The following is a 15,842-nucleotide window of genomic DNA, read 5'->3' as shown; positions in this document are numbered from 1 at the left end:
GGAGGCGCCTCGTGCGGAGGCGGCCCGAGGCCTAGTGACAGGCGCGCGGCGCGGACCCCGGAAGCCCACCTGTCAGAGTTACCGGTCAGCCGGGCGGGCGCCGCCGGGGTCTGGGGTGGACGCCGCGAGCCTGCACGTTGCGCCGGGACCCTGGGGCTGCGCCCAGGTGGGTGGTGGGGCCCCCCCTGCAGCAGCGGGAGGGAGGCGCTGCGCCCTGGCTGCCGGGGCTCAGCCCCACCCTCGGCCGCTGGGCGGGCCGTCGGGGACCTGGGGGTCGTGGTGGTGACCCTGCGGGCCCGCGGGCCACTTTTGCGCAGGGGGCATTTCCATCTGACGAGGCGACTTAAAATCCCGAGTGTGGGAGTCGATTTGGCCAGCTCCGCTCTCAGGATGGAGGGTGCCTTTGGGAAGGAAGGTCCACGTTTCCTTTGAGATATGTTATTTTTTCAACTTCTTATTTCATTCTTACTTATTTCTTGTTTTTCCTTCCTTTTTTTTTCACCAGAAAAATCATTTTTCTTCTCTGGGAAGGTGAACATTTGTAGCATTTATTTCCCGGATCTGGTAACATGGCAAAAGATGTAAGTATGTTCGCTTCTTGCTGCACACGAATGTTTGCCTCTCACTAAATTCTTTGTAGTTTTCTGCCTTTATTTCAGAATGACAACACATAAGCGACAGTAGTGTTTCTTTTCAGACTTTTAAAGCGTCTGAAGCGGGACGAGGGTGAAAGATGGAAGGATCTGATCTCTGAAACTGCGCTCACCACCCCCAAGTTGTGGCCTTGGATACCACACTGTGCAGTCGGGTGGTGATGGGGTGGTGCCTTCTGACTTTCTCCTTATCTTTACCGACTGTGTTGATTGATAATTTTGAATAAACTCCTTATTAAATTGAGGTGGAGGGTGTTGCAGCACCGCAGCGAATCCTCCATTTCTTGGGGGGCTTCCACATGAGATCCTGGACGGGGCCAGGCTCAGGTCTCAGGCTGTAGCCACCTGCTGGCACCTGTCTTCCTACAGAGGAAGTTAATTCCACTTGGGTGGACCAAGAGCTAAGCAATTGTTTTGGCCACTTTTTTTTCTCAGAAGGATGAGATTTGGTGATTTATGAAATCTGGTAAAAAACGCTCCTTAGCCTGCTTTGTATTTGTCATGAAACTATAGAATATTTTGAATAGTTTTTAAACTTGTGTGGGGAACGAGGCTTTTAAGGCCAGAAATGTGCTCTATTTTATTGGTGTGCGGTTCTTTACCATGCTTGGTGATGCCGGTCACTGAAACACCAGCTGGATTCCTTAGTGTTTCCCACCACGCATTGCTCTGTAACCGTGAGTGAAAGGGGTTGTTGAAACAGCTGTAGCAAAAATGCATCCAGAGTGTGGAGCCCTCTCCATCGGTGCAGAGGTTTCAGTGGTCCCTGTGAGGCCTTGTGGGGCGTCTGCCCTCCCTGACCTGTGACCACCTGCGTCACACGGTGTCCCTGGCTTCAAGCACTGGGATGTGCTTTAGAGAGGGCGTATGAGCACACAGGTGGACCCAATGTGGGTTTTTGAAGTCATATCTGGGTGTGCTGCGAGGCTACTTTTATGCTATCCACTGTGCTTGTCCGTACCATGCCCTGACCTCATGCGTGCATGCACTCAGAATGCCAGATGTGGCCACGTGCTCAACGCGCAGCCATGTTCATTACGTCTCCTCACTGTGAGGAGCTGGGCCCAGGGCCTCGGTTAGAGCACGCTTCTGGTGTTGTGTGGTTTCCTGTGTGGTTTCCTCAAATGGTTCTCAAACACGCTTTGATACATAATGGGTGGTGTCACCGGGGCCCTCATTCATTCCCCCTTGATTTCATTGGCACTGTATATGAGCAGCATGTAGTGTGAGGCTGGGGGTGGGGGGCATACAGAAAGGTGATCTGGCTCTGCGGGACTCTGAATGCTCCATCCAGTTTCGGCATCTGAGACGCAGCATTTGTCAGGCTGCATAGGCACAGGGACTGGGGGCTTACCTTGCGCTCAGGGGTTGTGATCTGAGTTGGGGGCTGATGCTGGGAGGAGAGTAGGATTCTACAGCTGGTGAGGCCTTCCCTGCTCAAAGTCGGGGAGTGGTCAGGAGTGCTGGGTCTGGCTGGAAAGGGAGATTGTGGACAAGTCGAGGAATTTGATGTTTTCTCTAGCTCTTTTTCTTTTGAGACAGAGTCTTGCTCTGTCTCCCAAGCTGGAGTGCAGTGGCACAATCTTGGCCCACTGCAGCCTCTGCCTCCTGGGTTTAAGCAATCCTCTCGCCTCAGCCTCCCAGGAAGCTAGGATTACAGGCATGTGCCACCATGCCTGGCAATTTTTTTTGTGTTATTACCAGAGATGGCGTTTCACCATGTTGGTCAGGCTGGTCTCGAACTACTGACCTCAGCAATCCACCCACCTTACAGGCGTGAGCCACTGTGCCCAGCCTAGCTAACTCTTTTAAGTAGAGGTGTGACATTTGAGTTTTGAAAAGATGATGTTGGCAGCTTTTGCAGAAGGGAACATAGATCACCAGTTAGGGTTTTTTTTTTTGTTTTTTTTTTTGAGACAGAGTTTTGCTCTTGTTGCCCAGGCTAGAGTGCAGTGGCGTGACCTCGGCTCACTGTGACCTCAGCCTCCCAGGTTCAAGCGATTCTCCTCCTCAGCCTCCCAAATAGCTGGGATTACAGGCACACTACCACACCCAGCTAAAAAATTTTTAGCTGGGTCTACCTAGTTGGTAGACACTGGGTTTCACCATGTTGGCCAGGCTGGTCTTGAACTCCTGACCACAGGTGATCCACCCACCTCAGCCTCCCAAAGTGCTGGGATTACAGGCGTGAGCCACTGTGTCCAGCCCACCAGTTAGGTTTTTAAAGCACCGGTACTGCAGTAAAACCACAGGTATATGCCAAAAGCCCTTATGCTAGGGGAAAGCTGTGCCACTCCAGCTTCTCAGAGCCCTGGGGCCTCTGTAGAGGGCCATGAGGGGCCACAGGATGCAGGGAGTTGGAACTAGTCCCTGGTAGTCACCATGGAGGAGAAGAAACAAGGACACCCAAGACCTGAGACTGGAACGTTCTGGAGAGAACACAAGAGAAAAACAACTCAGGAGCTTCCAACCTCAAGTAGGGCACAGGGAGACAAGCAGGTGGGAAAAGGCCACAAATGGCTCCATGTGAGTTAGGGACAAAAAGAAGAGGATGAAGTCAGTCCTCTGGGGGTGTCATCTTTGAACAGCAATTGACAGGCAGTGGATGTGAAGGTCTATATGGCAAGGAGCTACACACAAGGGAGGAGAGAGGTACTCTGAGAAGTTTGCAGAGTGGGTAGGAAATGACTGAGGAGTGGTGAGGAGAGTGATCAGTGATGGTGCAGTAGGTGCAGAGTGAGTGGTGGTGGACTTGATGGAGAGTGAGTGTGGTGGTGCTGGAGTGGGTGGAGAGTGAGTGAGTGGTGATGGTGTTGTAGGTGGAGAGTGAGTGGTGATGGTAGATTGGACGGAGAGTGAGTGTGGTAGACTGGGGGAGAGTGAGTCGTGATGGTGTAGGTGGAGAGTGAGTGGTGATGGTGGTGTGGGTGGAGAGTGAGTGGTGATGGTAAATTGGATGGAGAGTGAGTGGTGATGGTGGAGTTGGTAGAGAGTGAGTGTGATTATGGTGGTATGGGTAGAGAGTGTTGGTAGTGTTGTGAGTGGAGAGTGAGTGGTGATGGTGTTGTAGGTGGATAGTGGGTGGTGATGGTGGTAGATTGGGGAAGAGTGAGTGGTGATGATGGTGGAGTGGGTGGAGAGTGAGTGTTGGTAGTGTTGTGAGTGGAGGGTGAGTGATGATGGTGTTGTAGGTGGAGAGTGAGTGGTGATGGTGGAGTTGGTAGAGAGTGAGTGTGATTATAGTGTTGTGGGTGGAGAGTGAGTGTTGGTAGTGTTGTGAGTGGAGAGTGAGTGGTGATGGTGTTGTGGGTGGAGAGTGAGTGTTGGTAGTGTTGTGAGTGGAGAGTGACTGGTGATGGTGTTGTGGGTGGAGAGTGAGTGGTGGTAGTGTTGTGAGTGGAGAGTGAGTGGTGATGGTGGTGTGGGTGGAGAGTGAGTGTTGGTAGTGTTGTGAGTGGAGAGTGAGTGGTGATGGTAGATTGGATGGAGAGTGAGTGGTGATGGTGGAGTTGGTGGAAAGTGAGTGGTGATGGTGTTGTGGGTGGAGAGTGAGTGTTGGTAGTGTTGTGAGTGGAGAGTGAGTGTGATTATGGTGTGGGTGGAGAGTGAGTGTTGGTAGTGTTGTGAGTGGAGAGTGAGTGGTGATGGTAGATTGGATGGAGAGTGAGTGGTGATGGTGGAGTTGGTGGAAAGTGAGTGGTGATGGTGTTGTGGGTGGAGAGTGAGTGTTGGTAGTGTTGTGAGTGGAGAGTGAGTGGTGATGGTAGATTGGATGGAGAATGAGTGGTGATGGGGAGTTGGTGGAAAGTGAGTGGTGATGGTGTGAGTGGAGAGTGAGTGGTGATGGTAGATTGGATGGAGAGTGAGTGGTTGTGGAGTTGGTAGAGAGTGAGTGTGATTATGGTGGTGTGGGTGGAGAGTGAGTGTTGGTAGTGTTGTGAGTGGAGAGTGAGTGGTGATGGTGTTGTGGGTGGAGAGTGAGTGTTGGTAGTGTTGTGAGTGGAGAGTGAGTGGTGATGGTGGAGCTGGTAGAGGGTGAGTGTGGTGATGGTATTGTGGGTGGAGAGTGAGTGGCGGTGCTGGAGTGGGTGATATAGGGTCACAGGAGGAGGAAACAGCCTAGAAGGTGGCTGCCTTTGATGTTCCTTGAGTGGGCCCAGCTGGAGAAATGGTGAGCGGGATTAGGTTTCTGCTGTCTTGCTCAGGGACTTGTTTTTTTTTTTATTTTATTTATTTGAATTAAAATGGTAAATTCTAATGGAATATTTATCTTTATACTCTGTTGAGTGGGAGAATGTGGAGAACAGGAGTCAGCTGTCAGATGGCCACCTGGCTGGCGCCGGGAACCTGAGGCCTGGTCTTGCCCAGCAGGATTGCTGGCATAGCATGGGCCACTTACAGAAATTTATTATCAAGATTATGGCCCTTGGCAATTTGGGGAGGATTTCCTTGCTGTGGGGACTGTCTGTTTCCATGCCTGGCCCACCCAGTCTGTTGATAGCCTCAGGTGCAGTCCTGTCTTAAGTTTGGAGACACTCGGGCAGGTCCATACAGACTCTGAGTTTCTGAACTGCCCTTGAAACGTCTCAGGCCCTCCCCCTCAGGGCCCAGAGAGGCTGTCCTCCGGTTCCTGAGCAGGGTGGCTGTGACCCGCGGATCTGTGGGGTCCCATGGCAGGTAATGGTGGTGCTCGGAACCATCCTCAGATTTAGTCTTGGAAGGCACTTTGGCGCCTCCTGTAGAGTCGGATAGGCCCTTGTCACGAGTCACTCCAGCTGCAGGGACTCAAGTTCTAGAGCTGGGCTGGCAGGGCCCTTGGGTGAGGGAGTATGGCCTGGCACTGGCATCTCGGCCTGCAGCCAAGTTTCCTGTCTGCCCAGGCAACATGACCCTTGGTGGGATCAGGCAGAGCTGTGCCTCTCCCCTCCCGACCTTGGAAGATCCTGCCCTCACCCACGATTGTCCAGTGTCATGAAGGTTTGTAAGTGGGAAGGCGGGGAGCTGATGAATTCATCAAACATTACAGGGATGCTTTTGCTGTAAGACATTGGGGTGTAGCCAGTGTGGGGCTGTTTCTGGGGTCCTGTTTGTCTCTCCAAGCTCCTCCTGCTATTGGTAAAGATGCAGGGAATCTGCACTTGCTCTTGGGCTGGGCGGGGACTCGGCCCTGATCAGCTGCCTGTGCAGAGAAAGTGGCTGTGGACATCACTGCCCAGCATTCACTTGCCTTGGTTGTGAAAGCCGTTCTGTGGTGCCTGTTTGTGTCCTGTGAGTTTATGGAGAAATCCTGAAATTGAGAGCCGGGGACCAAAGAGAACTGTGTGTGTCCCACCATGGAGGCTTTTGAGTGATGCTGTCATGAGGCCCTGCTAATGCCAAGAGGGGACCAATGAGCTCCTCGAAGGGTCTACTACCAGGTGTCCTTTTACAGACTTGGACGATGAAGTTCAGGCCTGAAGAGGTGGACCTGATGCAGCAACAAACTGCTGTTTCCTTCAGTGTTTGAAGAAGTGAGTTCTGGGAACAGGATTCAGCAACTCAGGCCTTGTTTTGTCCTCAGAAAGAAATAACTTAGAGGTTAAGAAGGTTGTCAGTTCAGTCCCCTCAGGTTTAAGTGTTGAAGAAATCTATGATGACGTGCTTGTTTTTACAACAGTCTTTTCATATTTCAGGATTTTTTTTCCTACATAGGATGAGGTTAGATTAATTCTGAAGAGATACTAAAAATTAGAAAATTATAGGTTAATTAAAAGTTTTGCCCCTGCCGGTTGTGGTGGCTCATGCCTGTAATCCAGGAGGTGGGTAGATCACCTGAGGTCAGGGGTTCGAGACCAGTCTGGCCAACGTGGCAAAACCCTGTCTCTACTAAACATACAAAAATTAGCCAGGCGTGGTGGCGGGCGCCTGTAGTCCCAGCTACTCGGGAGGCTGAGAAGGAGAATCGCTTGAACCCGGGAGGCGAAGGTTGCAGTGAGCCGAGATGACACCACTTTGCACTGCAGCCTGGGCGACAAGAGCAGGACTTCGTCTCAAAAAAAAAAAAGTTTTGCCCCTAAAACGTGCTTTGAAAGAGGTATTATAGGAACATCTGGTATAAAATTCAAAAGATAAAAAGGATATTTTAATCAGCTCTTTGTTAGCTCTTTACTTTTGGTATTTGGAAAAAATCTCTGGAGTTCCTTGTGTAAGAATTAGAAACCTCACCTTTGGTGCACAGCTTGATTTGCAGTAGAACTGTTAGGTGCTCTTCAGGGGATGTTAAAAACTTCACTCTTGGTATTTACATTAAAAATATTTTGTTGTAGAACAATTAGAAAATCCAGATTTGCAGTTGATATTTAGCTTGACTTACACTATGGCTTTCTGCTGTTTGTCGTAAAGAACTAGATTTGTCAAGTTTTGCTCAGAGAGGAGGCCTAGCAGCAGTGGGTGGCTTAGACCACACGTGGGGATGGATCTGCAGGGGGAAGGGTGGGTGTCAGCATTGGCTGAATTAGAGGCTGAATTAGATGACCCCTCATCCCCCAGGTGTCTTCTTACTCAGATGATTCTGGTTGTTCGGGTACTGGCCATGCACTGCTGTCTGTATCTTTGTGCGTGGTGCAGGCCTGGAAAAGCGTCCACCCTTTGCACCTTTTTCCCAGCTGGCTGAGATTCCCACAGCATCCCAACTCTGCTTCCGGGCTCCTGTGTGGACGCGGACTATGGCTTTTAAGTTGTCGCACAGGTCATGGGCTCTGTTCACATGTGCTACAGGTCATTTTGAGACTCAAGGATGAAGAGTTGTATCTGCCTCTTCCTGTCCGTCTTGTGTGTGAATCCTGTTTTTTGTTTTGAGACGGAGTTTCACTCTTATTGCCCAGGCTGGAGTGCAATGGCGCGATCTTGGCTCACCGCAACCTCTGCCTGGGTTCAAGCAATTCTCCTACCTCCTAGCCTCCCAAGTAGCTGGGATTACAGGCATGCACCACCATACCCTGCTAGGTTTTTTTATTTTTAGTGGAGATGGGGTTTCTCCGTGTTGGTCAGGCTGGTCTCGAACTCCCAACCTTGGGTGATCCACCTGCCTCGGCCTCCCAGAGTGCTGGAATTACAGGCGTGAGCCACCACGCCCAGCCATAAATCCTGTTTTTCCATGGTCCAGTTTCTAAGAGATTCTGGTCTGATGAATGAAACCCTTGTGTGTCCCCTGTGGCTTTGAGATACAGTATCTTTTAACGCAGATGCTTGCCCTGTGCACCCTGGTGTGCCATTCAATAGCATCGCGTCACTGGGGTCTGAGGAAAAGAGACAGTGTGATCTGCTCCAATGGATGGGGAAGCAGGAAAGGGTCAGAAACCCGAATGGGTCAGCCCAGAATCCAGCATTGCCAACGCGTCCCTAGCCCTCCCCTCCTGCCCAGGTGACAGGTGTGGTGTGTGCTGGTCCTCAGCCCTTCCCAGGTGACAGGTGTGGTGTGTGCTGGTCCTCAGCCCTTCCCAGGTGACAGGTGTGCTGTGCGCTGGTCCTCAGCCATGGCCAGGTGACAGGTGTGTGTGCAAGTCAGGTGACAGATGTGCTGTGCGCGGATCCTCAGGGGGGGTGACCAGGGTGGTTCCCCTGGTGGTGCGAATCCTCAGCCCCCTGCCCAGGGTTGGTGACAAGGTGGGTGCCGTGGGTGGGGGGGTTTTTCCCCTTCAGCAATTGCCCCAGGTGGACCAGGTTGGTGGGGCTGATTCCCTCAAGCCCCCTGCCCAGGGGTTTGGACAGGTTGTGCTGTGGGGGGCCTGGGATCCTCAGCCCTGGCCCCAGGTTGACAGGGGTGTGGGGTGGTGGGTGCCCCCGAATCCTCAGCCCCCCTGCCCCAGGTGACAGGTGGTGGTGTGGTGGGCGGGTTTCCCCATCAGCAATGCCCCAGGTTGACCCAGGTTTGGGTGGGGTGGGTTGGCAAGTCCAGGTGAACAGGTGGTGCCTTTGGTGGGCCCTGGATTCCCCTCAGCCCCCTGGTCCAGGTGACAGGTGGTCTGTTGGTGCAAATCCCCTCAGCCCCTGCCCAGGGGTGGGACAGGTGGTGGATTGTGGGCCGTGGGTCCCCTTCAGCAATGCCCAGGGGTTGGAACAGGTGGTTCCCTGTGTGGCAAAAATCCTCAGCCCCTGCCCCCAGGTTGACAGTGGGTGGGGAAAAATGGTGCGGGTGGGTTTTTTTTGAAAAAGGTCCCCCCTGCCCAGGTTGGGGACAGGTAATGCCCCGTGGGGGTTGGCTGTGCTGATCTTCAGCCATGCCCAGGTGACAGGTGTGGTGTACACGGGTCCTTAGCCGTGCCCAGGTGATAGGTGTGTTGTGTGCTGGTCCTCAGCCCTTCCCTGGTGACAGGTGTGGTGTGCGCGGGTCCTCACCCTACCCAGGTGGCAGGTGTCCTGTGCGCTGGTCCTCAGCCCTGCCCAGGTGACAGGTGTGGTGTGTGTGGGTCCTCACCCTGCCCAGGTGACTGATGTGGTGTGCACAGGTCCTCAGCCATGTCCAGGTGACAGGTGTCCTGTGCGCTGGTCCTCAGCTGTGCCCAGGCTTGGGCTGTGGGTGCCGCCCATTCCTAGTGGACATGGAATCCTTGTGTTACTGAGTGACCTGCGTGTGCCGATTGCTGTACCAGTGGGCTTTTCTGTCGCAGTTGCTTTTTAATAGTATCCATTAAGTAGACTTTCCACAAGAAAAGAATATGACTTACTAACAAAATTCAAGCATTATTTCTTCTGATTGTAAGAGTAATCTTAGTTGCAGAAAATTTAAAAAAATTCTAGGAAAGCAAAAAGAAGAAAATGAAGTTACGTTCATATGTGAGCTGAACTGTTAGGATTTTATAGCGTATGCCTGTTGGATTTCTATTTAGCCGTGTGTGATAAGGCAGCTTTTCCAAGATGGGAACGTACTGTACCTTCTGTTTCTAATCTTTTCACCTCAGTATATTGTCAGTGTTTTCTCTGGTCAGTTATTTTTTTCTACCATGTTTTTAGCAGCTGTATGTTTATTTGGTACGTTGGGGAGTCGTAGATGGTCAGTTACTGAAAACGTGGATTAACCTGGGAAATAACTTTAAAAAGATGCTGTACCTAACACTTCATTTTACATTCAGACAAATGCGCATCTGGTCCCCAGATCTCTTGGCTCTGGACTGAACTCCTCTTCTTGGAGAGTGGGGCCACCCCTTCGAGCCACACCCGCCGCCATACCGGGTTTTGTTTTCTGTAGATTGAGTGGAGAACGTAAAAGACATCTCAGGACACAGAGTGCAGCCTCCTGCGTTGGTTGCAGTTTTCCTGGGATGCTGGTAACAGTGCCGCTGGTATAGAGGGGTGTCTGGAATGAACAAGGCTGAGTCTGAGACGCATGGAGATCCGTCCGAGAGAGTCTTGTCGGCCTGGCATTTTGTGGGAGAGGCAGTGGAGTTAGGAGACTCTTCCTGCTGCATGGATGTGCCTCAGTAATGACCCACTCCCCTGTGGTTGGGGATTCTAGTGGTTTCCAGTTAAATCTTCCCAAATTTGCACAAATCCAGGATGAGTTTTAGGATGAACTGCTGGAGGTGAAATGGCCTGTGTGCGTGCATGTCTGTGACTACAAACGCTGGTCTTTGAGACGTACCGTCAGGCTTTTTAGCTGCTGTGTAGTCATTCACTTCCTCTCCTTGAAAGTATTGATGGCTCGGAGTAATTTGTATGGGACTTATTTTAGACTCTGCTATTTCTTTTGCCTTTAAGAAAAATCAGGGTTTGAATGAAAATATCTCATGTCACCACTGTTGATAGAATCCGAATTATATTTTGCAGGGAAGCAGGATGAAGAGGGAGATGACCGTGGTGGGAGTCCAGCCTCTGACTTGGTTTTCATGCCTGAGTTTGAGGTCATACCTCTCACCTAGTTATTGGCTCTTGGAAGCCGTTCCTGCTTTAGGGCGCCCTTTGACTCCTGGAGTCATTTTTAGGCTTGGAGGCCTTACCTGGAATGATGCAGCATGGAGGACGGACGTCTGCCTCAGTGTCATCCAGGTAGCCCGAGGGGAGCTGGCTGTGGACGAGGGGTTCCTCTGGCTTTGGGAGACCCCAGGTGTCCCCTCCCCCAGCGCGGCCAAGTTGGGGAGGAGGAGTCACACATTCGACAGCTCACGGGTTGTGCAGCCACAGAACTGGAAACCCTGGTCTCTACGTAGGCTGTGTCTGGGAGCTCTTTTCGGCTAGCCACGATGACTCTTGCCTGGACTTAACCTCTTTTTTCTCTAACAAATGGAAAAACAGTTCCCATTGGAGTAACTGGACCAAATCCTATTCTGGGGTGGAAGGGGATGAAGGTGGTCAGCATCGAGGGCGGTGTTGATGCCCGTGCGTGTCCTCGGTGTCTGTCCCGTCCCAGGCTGTGGTTCCAGTGGCATTTATCACAGGTGGACGCTGATCCTGGAAGCCATGCTTCGTGTTTTTGGGCATTGGTTCCCTGGAGCCCTGTTTTTGCTCAGTGTTGAGACGGAAAGGCTGCTGGTGAGGAGGCTGTGCGTCCCCTCGCCCCAACCTGTCCTGAGCTTGCCTCACGGTGCCTCCTTGTGGGTGGGCATCAAACCCCGCACCTGAATCTCCTGCGGCTCTGGTGCCTGCCCGGTGCCATGGTCAGGGTGGGTGTCCTGGGCCCTCCGGACACCCCCTGTCTGACCAGGGTTTCTGCTCCGTGCTGACCCCAGGCTACCCTGGAGGAGTGCTTCTGAGAGTGCCGGTGGCTCACTCTGTCCTTGGATGACTTGGTTTTTGTTAAAATGGAAATGTAAATTCTTTCTAAAAGAGAAAAGAGTTGAATGTAAAAACTTTTCCAGAAGAGAAATTAGATGAACATATTGTTATTTTTAAAGTTAGCTGATGTGATAAGTAAACAGATGAACGGAGATGGTCTCCACCTCCCACGGGCTGGCGGTATACTTGGGCGAGGGCTACGGGGCGGCTCTTCCCTGAGGCCCCAGGCCTGGACCCCGTCGCGCTGTCCGGCAGCGTGTGCTGCATTTCCCTGGGGAGCATTTTCCCACCGGGCGTGTGTGACGTGTTGTGGAGGAAGCTGTGTGAGGCAGGGTCCCAGAGGCCTGCACGGCTGGACCTTGCCAGCCCTGCGACCTCAGGTGGGGACTCCTGGCCTCTGTGTGCTCGCCTGTCCCATGTGGGTGGCCAGCCACCCTCCCTAACAGGGCAGTGAGGGAGAAAGGAGGGTGTCAGCTGCTGTCCCCGTCCTGGCTGAACTTGGATGGATGCAAAAGAGTGAACATAAGGCTTTGATGAAATTAGGAGCACCTCATAGGCCTGGGCTTGGGGTCAGACCTTCTCCCATCCACGAGGGGCTGGTCTGATCAGAGCTGGAGGGATGGCCATTGCTGCGTGCCCAGTGTGAAGGCTCTGAGCTCAGGAGCCAGCAGCCAGACACGCTGGGGACTCTGTGGCCCCTGCCTCTGACCCAGTGTTGCACAGAGGGGCCCTGGCTTGCCCTGGGCACTGTTTAGAATGATTGAGGGGGTGGTGGTTGGTCAGATACAGGAGAGATGGAGTCTCCCAGGGAGTAGGCCTCTCCTGCAGGCTGCGGCTTCCAGGAGGGCTGCGGGCATGAGGTGTTCGAACACAGCAGTGACTTCATAAGAGAAGAGAGCGGAGCCGCTGACATTTCAGGTGAGTCGTTGTCAAGAGTGTGGAATCCAACTGTGCTGGGAGCCACTTGCTGGTCCCTGGCCAAGTCCCTGTCTGGTGCCTCTACTCCCCACCACCCCAGCCCTGGAAAAGCTCGCCTGCCAGGTTCATACTGCATGACCCAGTGCAGCCTGTCCCAAAGACAGCCGGAGGCAGGGTGCAAGCACCTGTTGAGCGGCTGTGGAGCTAATGTACGGGTTTTCCAGGCAGTTTTGCATTTGTGCCTATTGTAGACTGGAGCATGTTTTGGTGTTTTTCTGCTGGAAAAGCAGGCTTTAGAGTGGTGGCTGAAAGTCTGATTATAGATTATATAGATTAGAGCAGCCTCTGCTGGGAGAGGGATGCTGGGTGCCTGCCTTCCAGGTGTCTACTCGTGAGTGGACAGGCCCTACCCTCTGTGCTTGCTGGGGCTTCAGAATCCACTGGTTTCCTGAAGGTTCTGGTGTCCCCTGAAGCACAGCCCCACCTCCCTAACCTGCCCCTCCTGTGGCTCGCATTGTGTGTGAACTTACCTCCTGGCTCTTCAGCTTCCCTGCCTGGTGGCTCCAGGCTGTGCCCTGAGGACATGGGGTTTGTGTTGCCCACTTGGGTGGAGTCTGCACCCCCTTTCCTCTTCATTTAAGTTGCGTGGGGCCGGGAGGAGGTGTTCTGTGCCCCTGCGTGGCTTGCGCTGTGGCTCTGGCCGCCGTCCCTCTGCCCGTTCGGGGATGCCAACTTCCTCTGACTCTTTCTTAGGGTGACATTGGGCCCCACCCTCGCTTGCAACTTGGCACCTCTGGATGAACCTCGTTAGGCGTGCGGTTTTTCCCTTAGTTTAGAAAATGAAATTGCTTTATTGTTTTGTTTAGTTATGACAGTGGAAAGTTTATTTAAAAACTTAGGGCCGGGCGCGGTGGCTCAAGCCTGTAATCCCAGCACTTTGGGAGGCCGAGACAGGTGGATCACGAGGTCAGGAGATCGAGACCATCCTGGCTAACACCGTGAAACCCCGTCTCTACTAAAAAATACAAAAAACTAGCCGGGCGAGGTGGCGGGCGCCTGTAGTCCCAGCTACTCGGGAGGCTGAGGCAGGAGAATGGCGTGAACCCCAGAGGCGGAGCTTGCAGTGAGCTGAGATCCGGCCACTGCACTCCAGCCTGGGCGATAGAGCGAGGCTTCGTCTCAGAAAAAAAAAAAAAAAACTTAGTGGTGCAGAAAGGTATCAGAAAGTAAGCAGTCATCTGAAATGACAGTCATGGGGCTCTGCTGTTAAGGCTTTTGGTGATTGTTTTGGGGATAACCTAGATGTGTGTGTTTAAACACACATGTACAGTATGGAATTTTAAGTAAATGAACTCACGTTTTGTTCACTGCTATTTTTTACTCAACAGTTTGTCCTAGGTTTTTTTTTTTCACATCAGTAAATATAAGCAGAGATAATTCTAAAAAGTTTGTGGAACATTTCAGACACACACAAAAGAGAGAGATTGTGCTGCTGCCTCATCCCTGTCACGGACCTGGGTGACTCCCTCCCTGGCCAGGGTGATTATTAAGTAGTTATTAAATATTCTGACATGTGTCTCTCAGAGATAGTCATTCACTCTTATTGTCACATAAGCAGCATTTAGATTTCTCAAGTTGTCTCAAATTTGGAAAGTTTGTTTGCATTGGAGCCTCGCCCCCTTTCCGCAGCTGCTGGAGTCTGGTCTCGTCGATGCACCCTCACTTACTCCACCCTGTTGATGCGCTGTCCTGGCTGTGTGTTCATCCTTCAAAACCTTACCCTCGACGGTGTTGGGGCCTTTGGGAGTGACTAGGATTGATTGAGGGCACGAGGGTGTAGCCCCCCTGCCCATTGGATCACTGTCCTTGTAAGCCAGTCCCCAGGGCGAGCCTGCCCTTTTCCCACCTTATGAGGCCCAAGGAGGAGGTGGTAGGTGCAGCCTGGAAGCTGGCTCTGTCCTGACCTCCCACTTCTACCTCCAGGACTGTGAGAGAGAATCCTTGCACTTAGGGCTCCAGGACTGTGAGAGAGAACCCTTGCAGGTAGGATAGGGCTCCAGGATCACGAGAGAGAACCCAGGACTGTGAAGTACAAGAGAACCCTTGTACTTAGGGCTTCAGGACTGCCAGAGAGAATCCTTGTATGTAGGGCTCCAGAACCGTGAAGAGAGAACCCAGGACCGTGAGAGAGAACCCTTCTGCTTAGGTCTTCAGGACTGCGAGAGAGAATCCTTGTGTTTAGGGCTCCAGTACTGCAAGAGAGAACCCAGAATCATGAGAGAGAATCCTTGCATGTAGGGCTCCGGACCATGAGAGAGAAGCTTTGCACATAGGGCTCCAGGACCGCGATAGAGAAACCAGGACCGGGAGAGAGAATCCTTGCAGGTAGTGCTCCAGGACCGCAAGAGAGAACCCTTGCACGCAGGGCTCCAGGACTGCAAGAGAGAACCCAGAACTGTGAGAGAGAATCATTGCACGGAGGGCTCCAGGACCGTGAGAGAGAGCCCTCACATGTAGGGCTGCAGGATTGTGAGAGAGAACCCAGTACCATAAGAGAGAATCCTTGCACATAGGGCTCCGGGACCATGAGACAGAACCCTCCCACGCAGGGCTCCAGGACCGTAATAGAGAACTCAGGACTGCAAGAGAGAACCCAGGACCCAGGACTGTGAGAGAAAATCCTTGCATGTAGGGCTCCAGGACCATGAAAGAAGGAACCCAGAACTGTGACACGGAACCCTTGCATGTGGGGCTCCAGGACCGTGAGAGAGAACCCAGGACCATGAGAGAGAACCCTTGCACGTAGGGCTGCAGGCTGTGGTGTTTGGTGGCGGAGTCTGAAAGGACTAAGACATGGCTCACATGTTTATTTAGGTTGCTTGCAGCACTTCGTCTTTATCTAAGCAGGTGTGTGATAAATGCACTGGCTGGGTTAGGCTTCCAAGTACCCTCCTAATGGGCTCTTGGAAGTACAGCTGCCCAGGTAGGGATTGAGGACTGGGTAGAGGACCTGGGCGCTGCCAGCCACGGCATCTCTGCCAGCCCAGGAGTGCACGTTTTTCTTTGCATTTCTCAGAGCACTACTGGGATAGCTAGAACGTCTTGTCTTACGTTTGTTAACGGCTTTGTGTCTTGTGTATTTTTCTATTAGGTGTTTGTTTTTTAATCAACTTCTGATTCTTATTCAAGTCAAAGTTTGAGTCTCCATTTCGGTAAAGTTTTTCTTTACCTTCAGAAAAATTAGGATGTTTGTGAAAGTTTTAGTTTTGCAAATATAGACCTTGCATGTAGGTTTGATCTTAGGGGTTATGTATTTTTAAAATTTGTTATTATCAATGAGTGTTTTTATCCATTGTATTTTCTTTCTTTGTTGTTCTTTTTTTTTTTTTTTTTGAAACAGTCTCGCTTTGTCGCACAGGCTGGAGTGCAGTGGCGCGATCTCGGCTCACTGCAAGCTCTGCCTCCTGGGTTGACGCCATTCTCCTGCCTCAGCCTCCCGAGTAGCTGGTACTACAGGTGCCC

The 15,842-nt window shown here is 52.1% G+C and overlaps 1 protein-coding gene across 2 annotated transcripts in view; it reads left to right on the top strand.

The window, feature by feature from the left end:
• The window catches only part of TFDP1 (transcription factor Dp-1), a 62,741-nt gene continuing 46,899 nt past the window's right edge, over positions 1-15,842 (top strand). For both annotated transcript variants that reach the window (XM_017861826.1, XM_017861825.1), the window contains exons 1-2: positions 1-166; positions 506-581. In XM_017861826.1, the coding sequence (XP_017717315.1) occupies positions 570-581 (12 nt within the window). In that variant the 5' untranslated portion in view covers positions 1-166; positions 506-569. The remainder of the gene's footprint in view (positions 167-505; positions 582-15,842) is intronic.

The sequence above is a fragment of the Rhinopithecus bieti genome, unplaced genomic scaffold, assembly GCF_001698545.2.
Source record: "Rhinopithecus bieti isolate Rb0 unplaced genomic scaffold, ASM169854v2 scaffold_62034, whole genome shotgun sequence".
In the NCBI taxonomy this organism is placed as follows: domain Eukaryota; kingdom Metazoa; phylum Chordata; class Mammalia; order Primates; family Cercopithecidae; genus Rhinopithecus; species Rhinopithecus bieti.
Note: the sequence above shows the minus strand (reverse complement) of the source record. Positions and strands in the feature narration are given on the sequence as shown.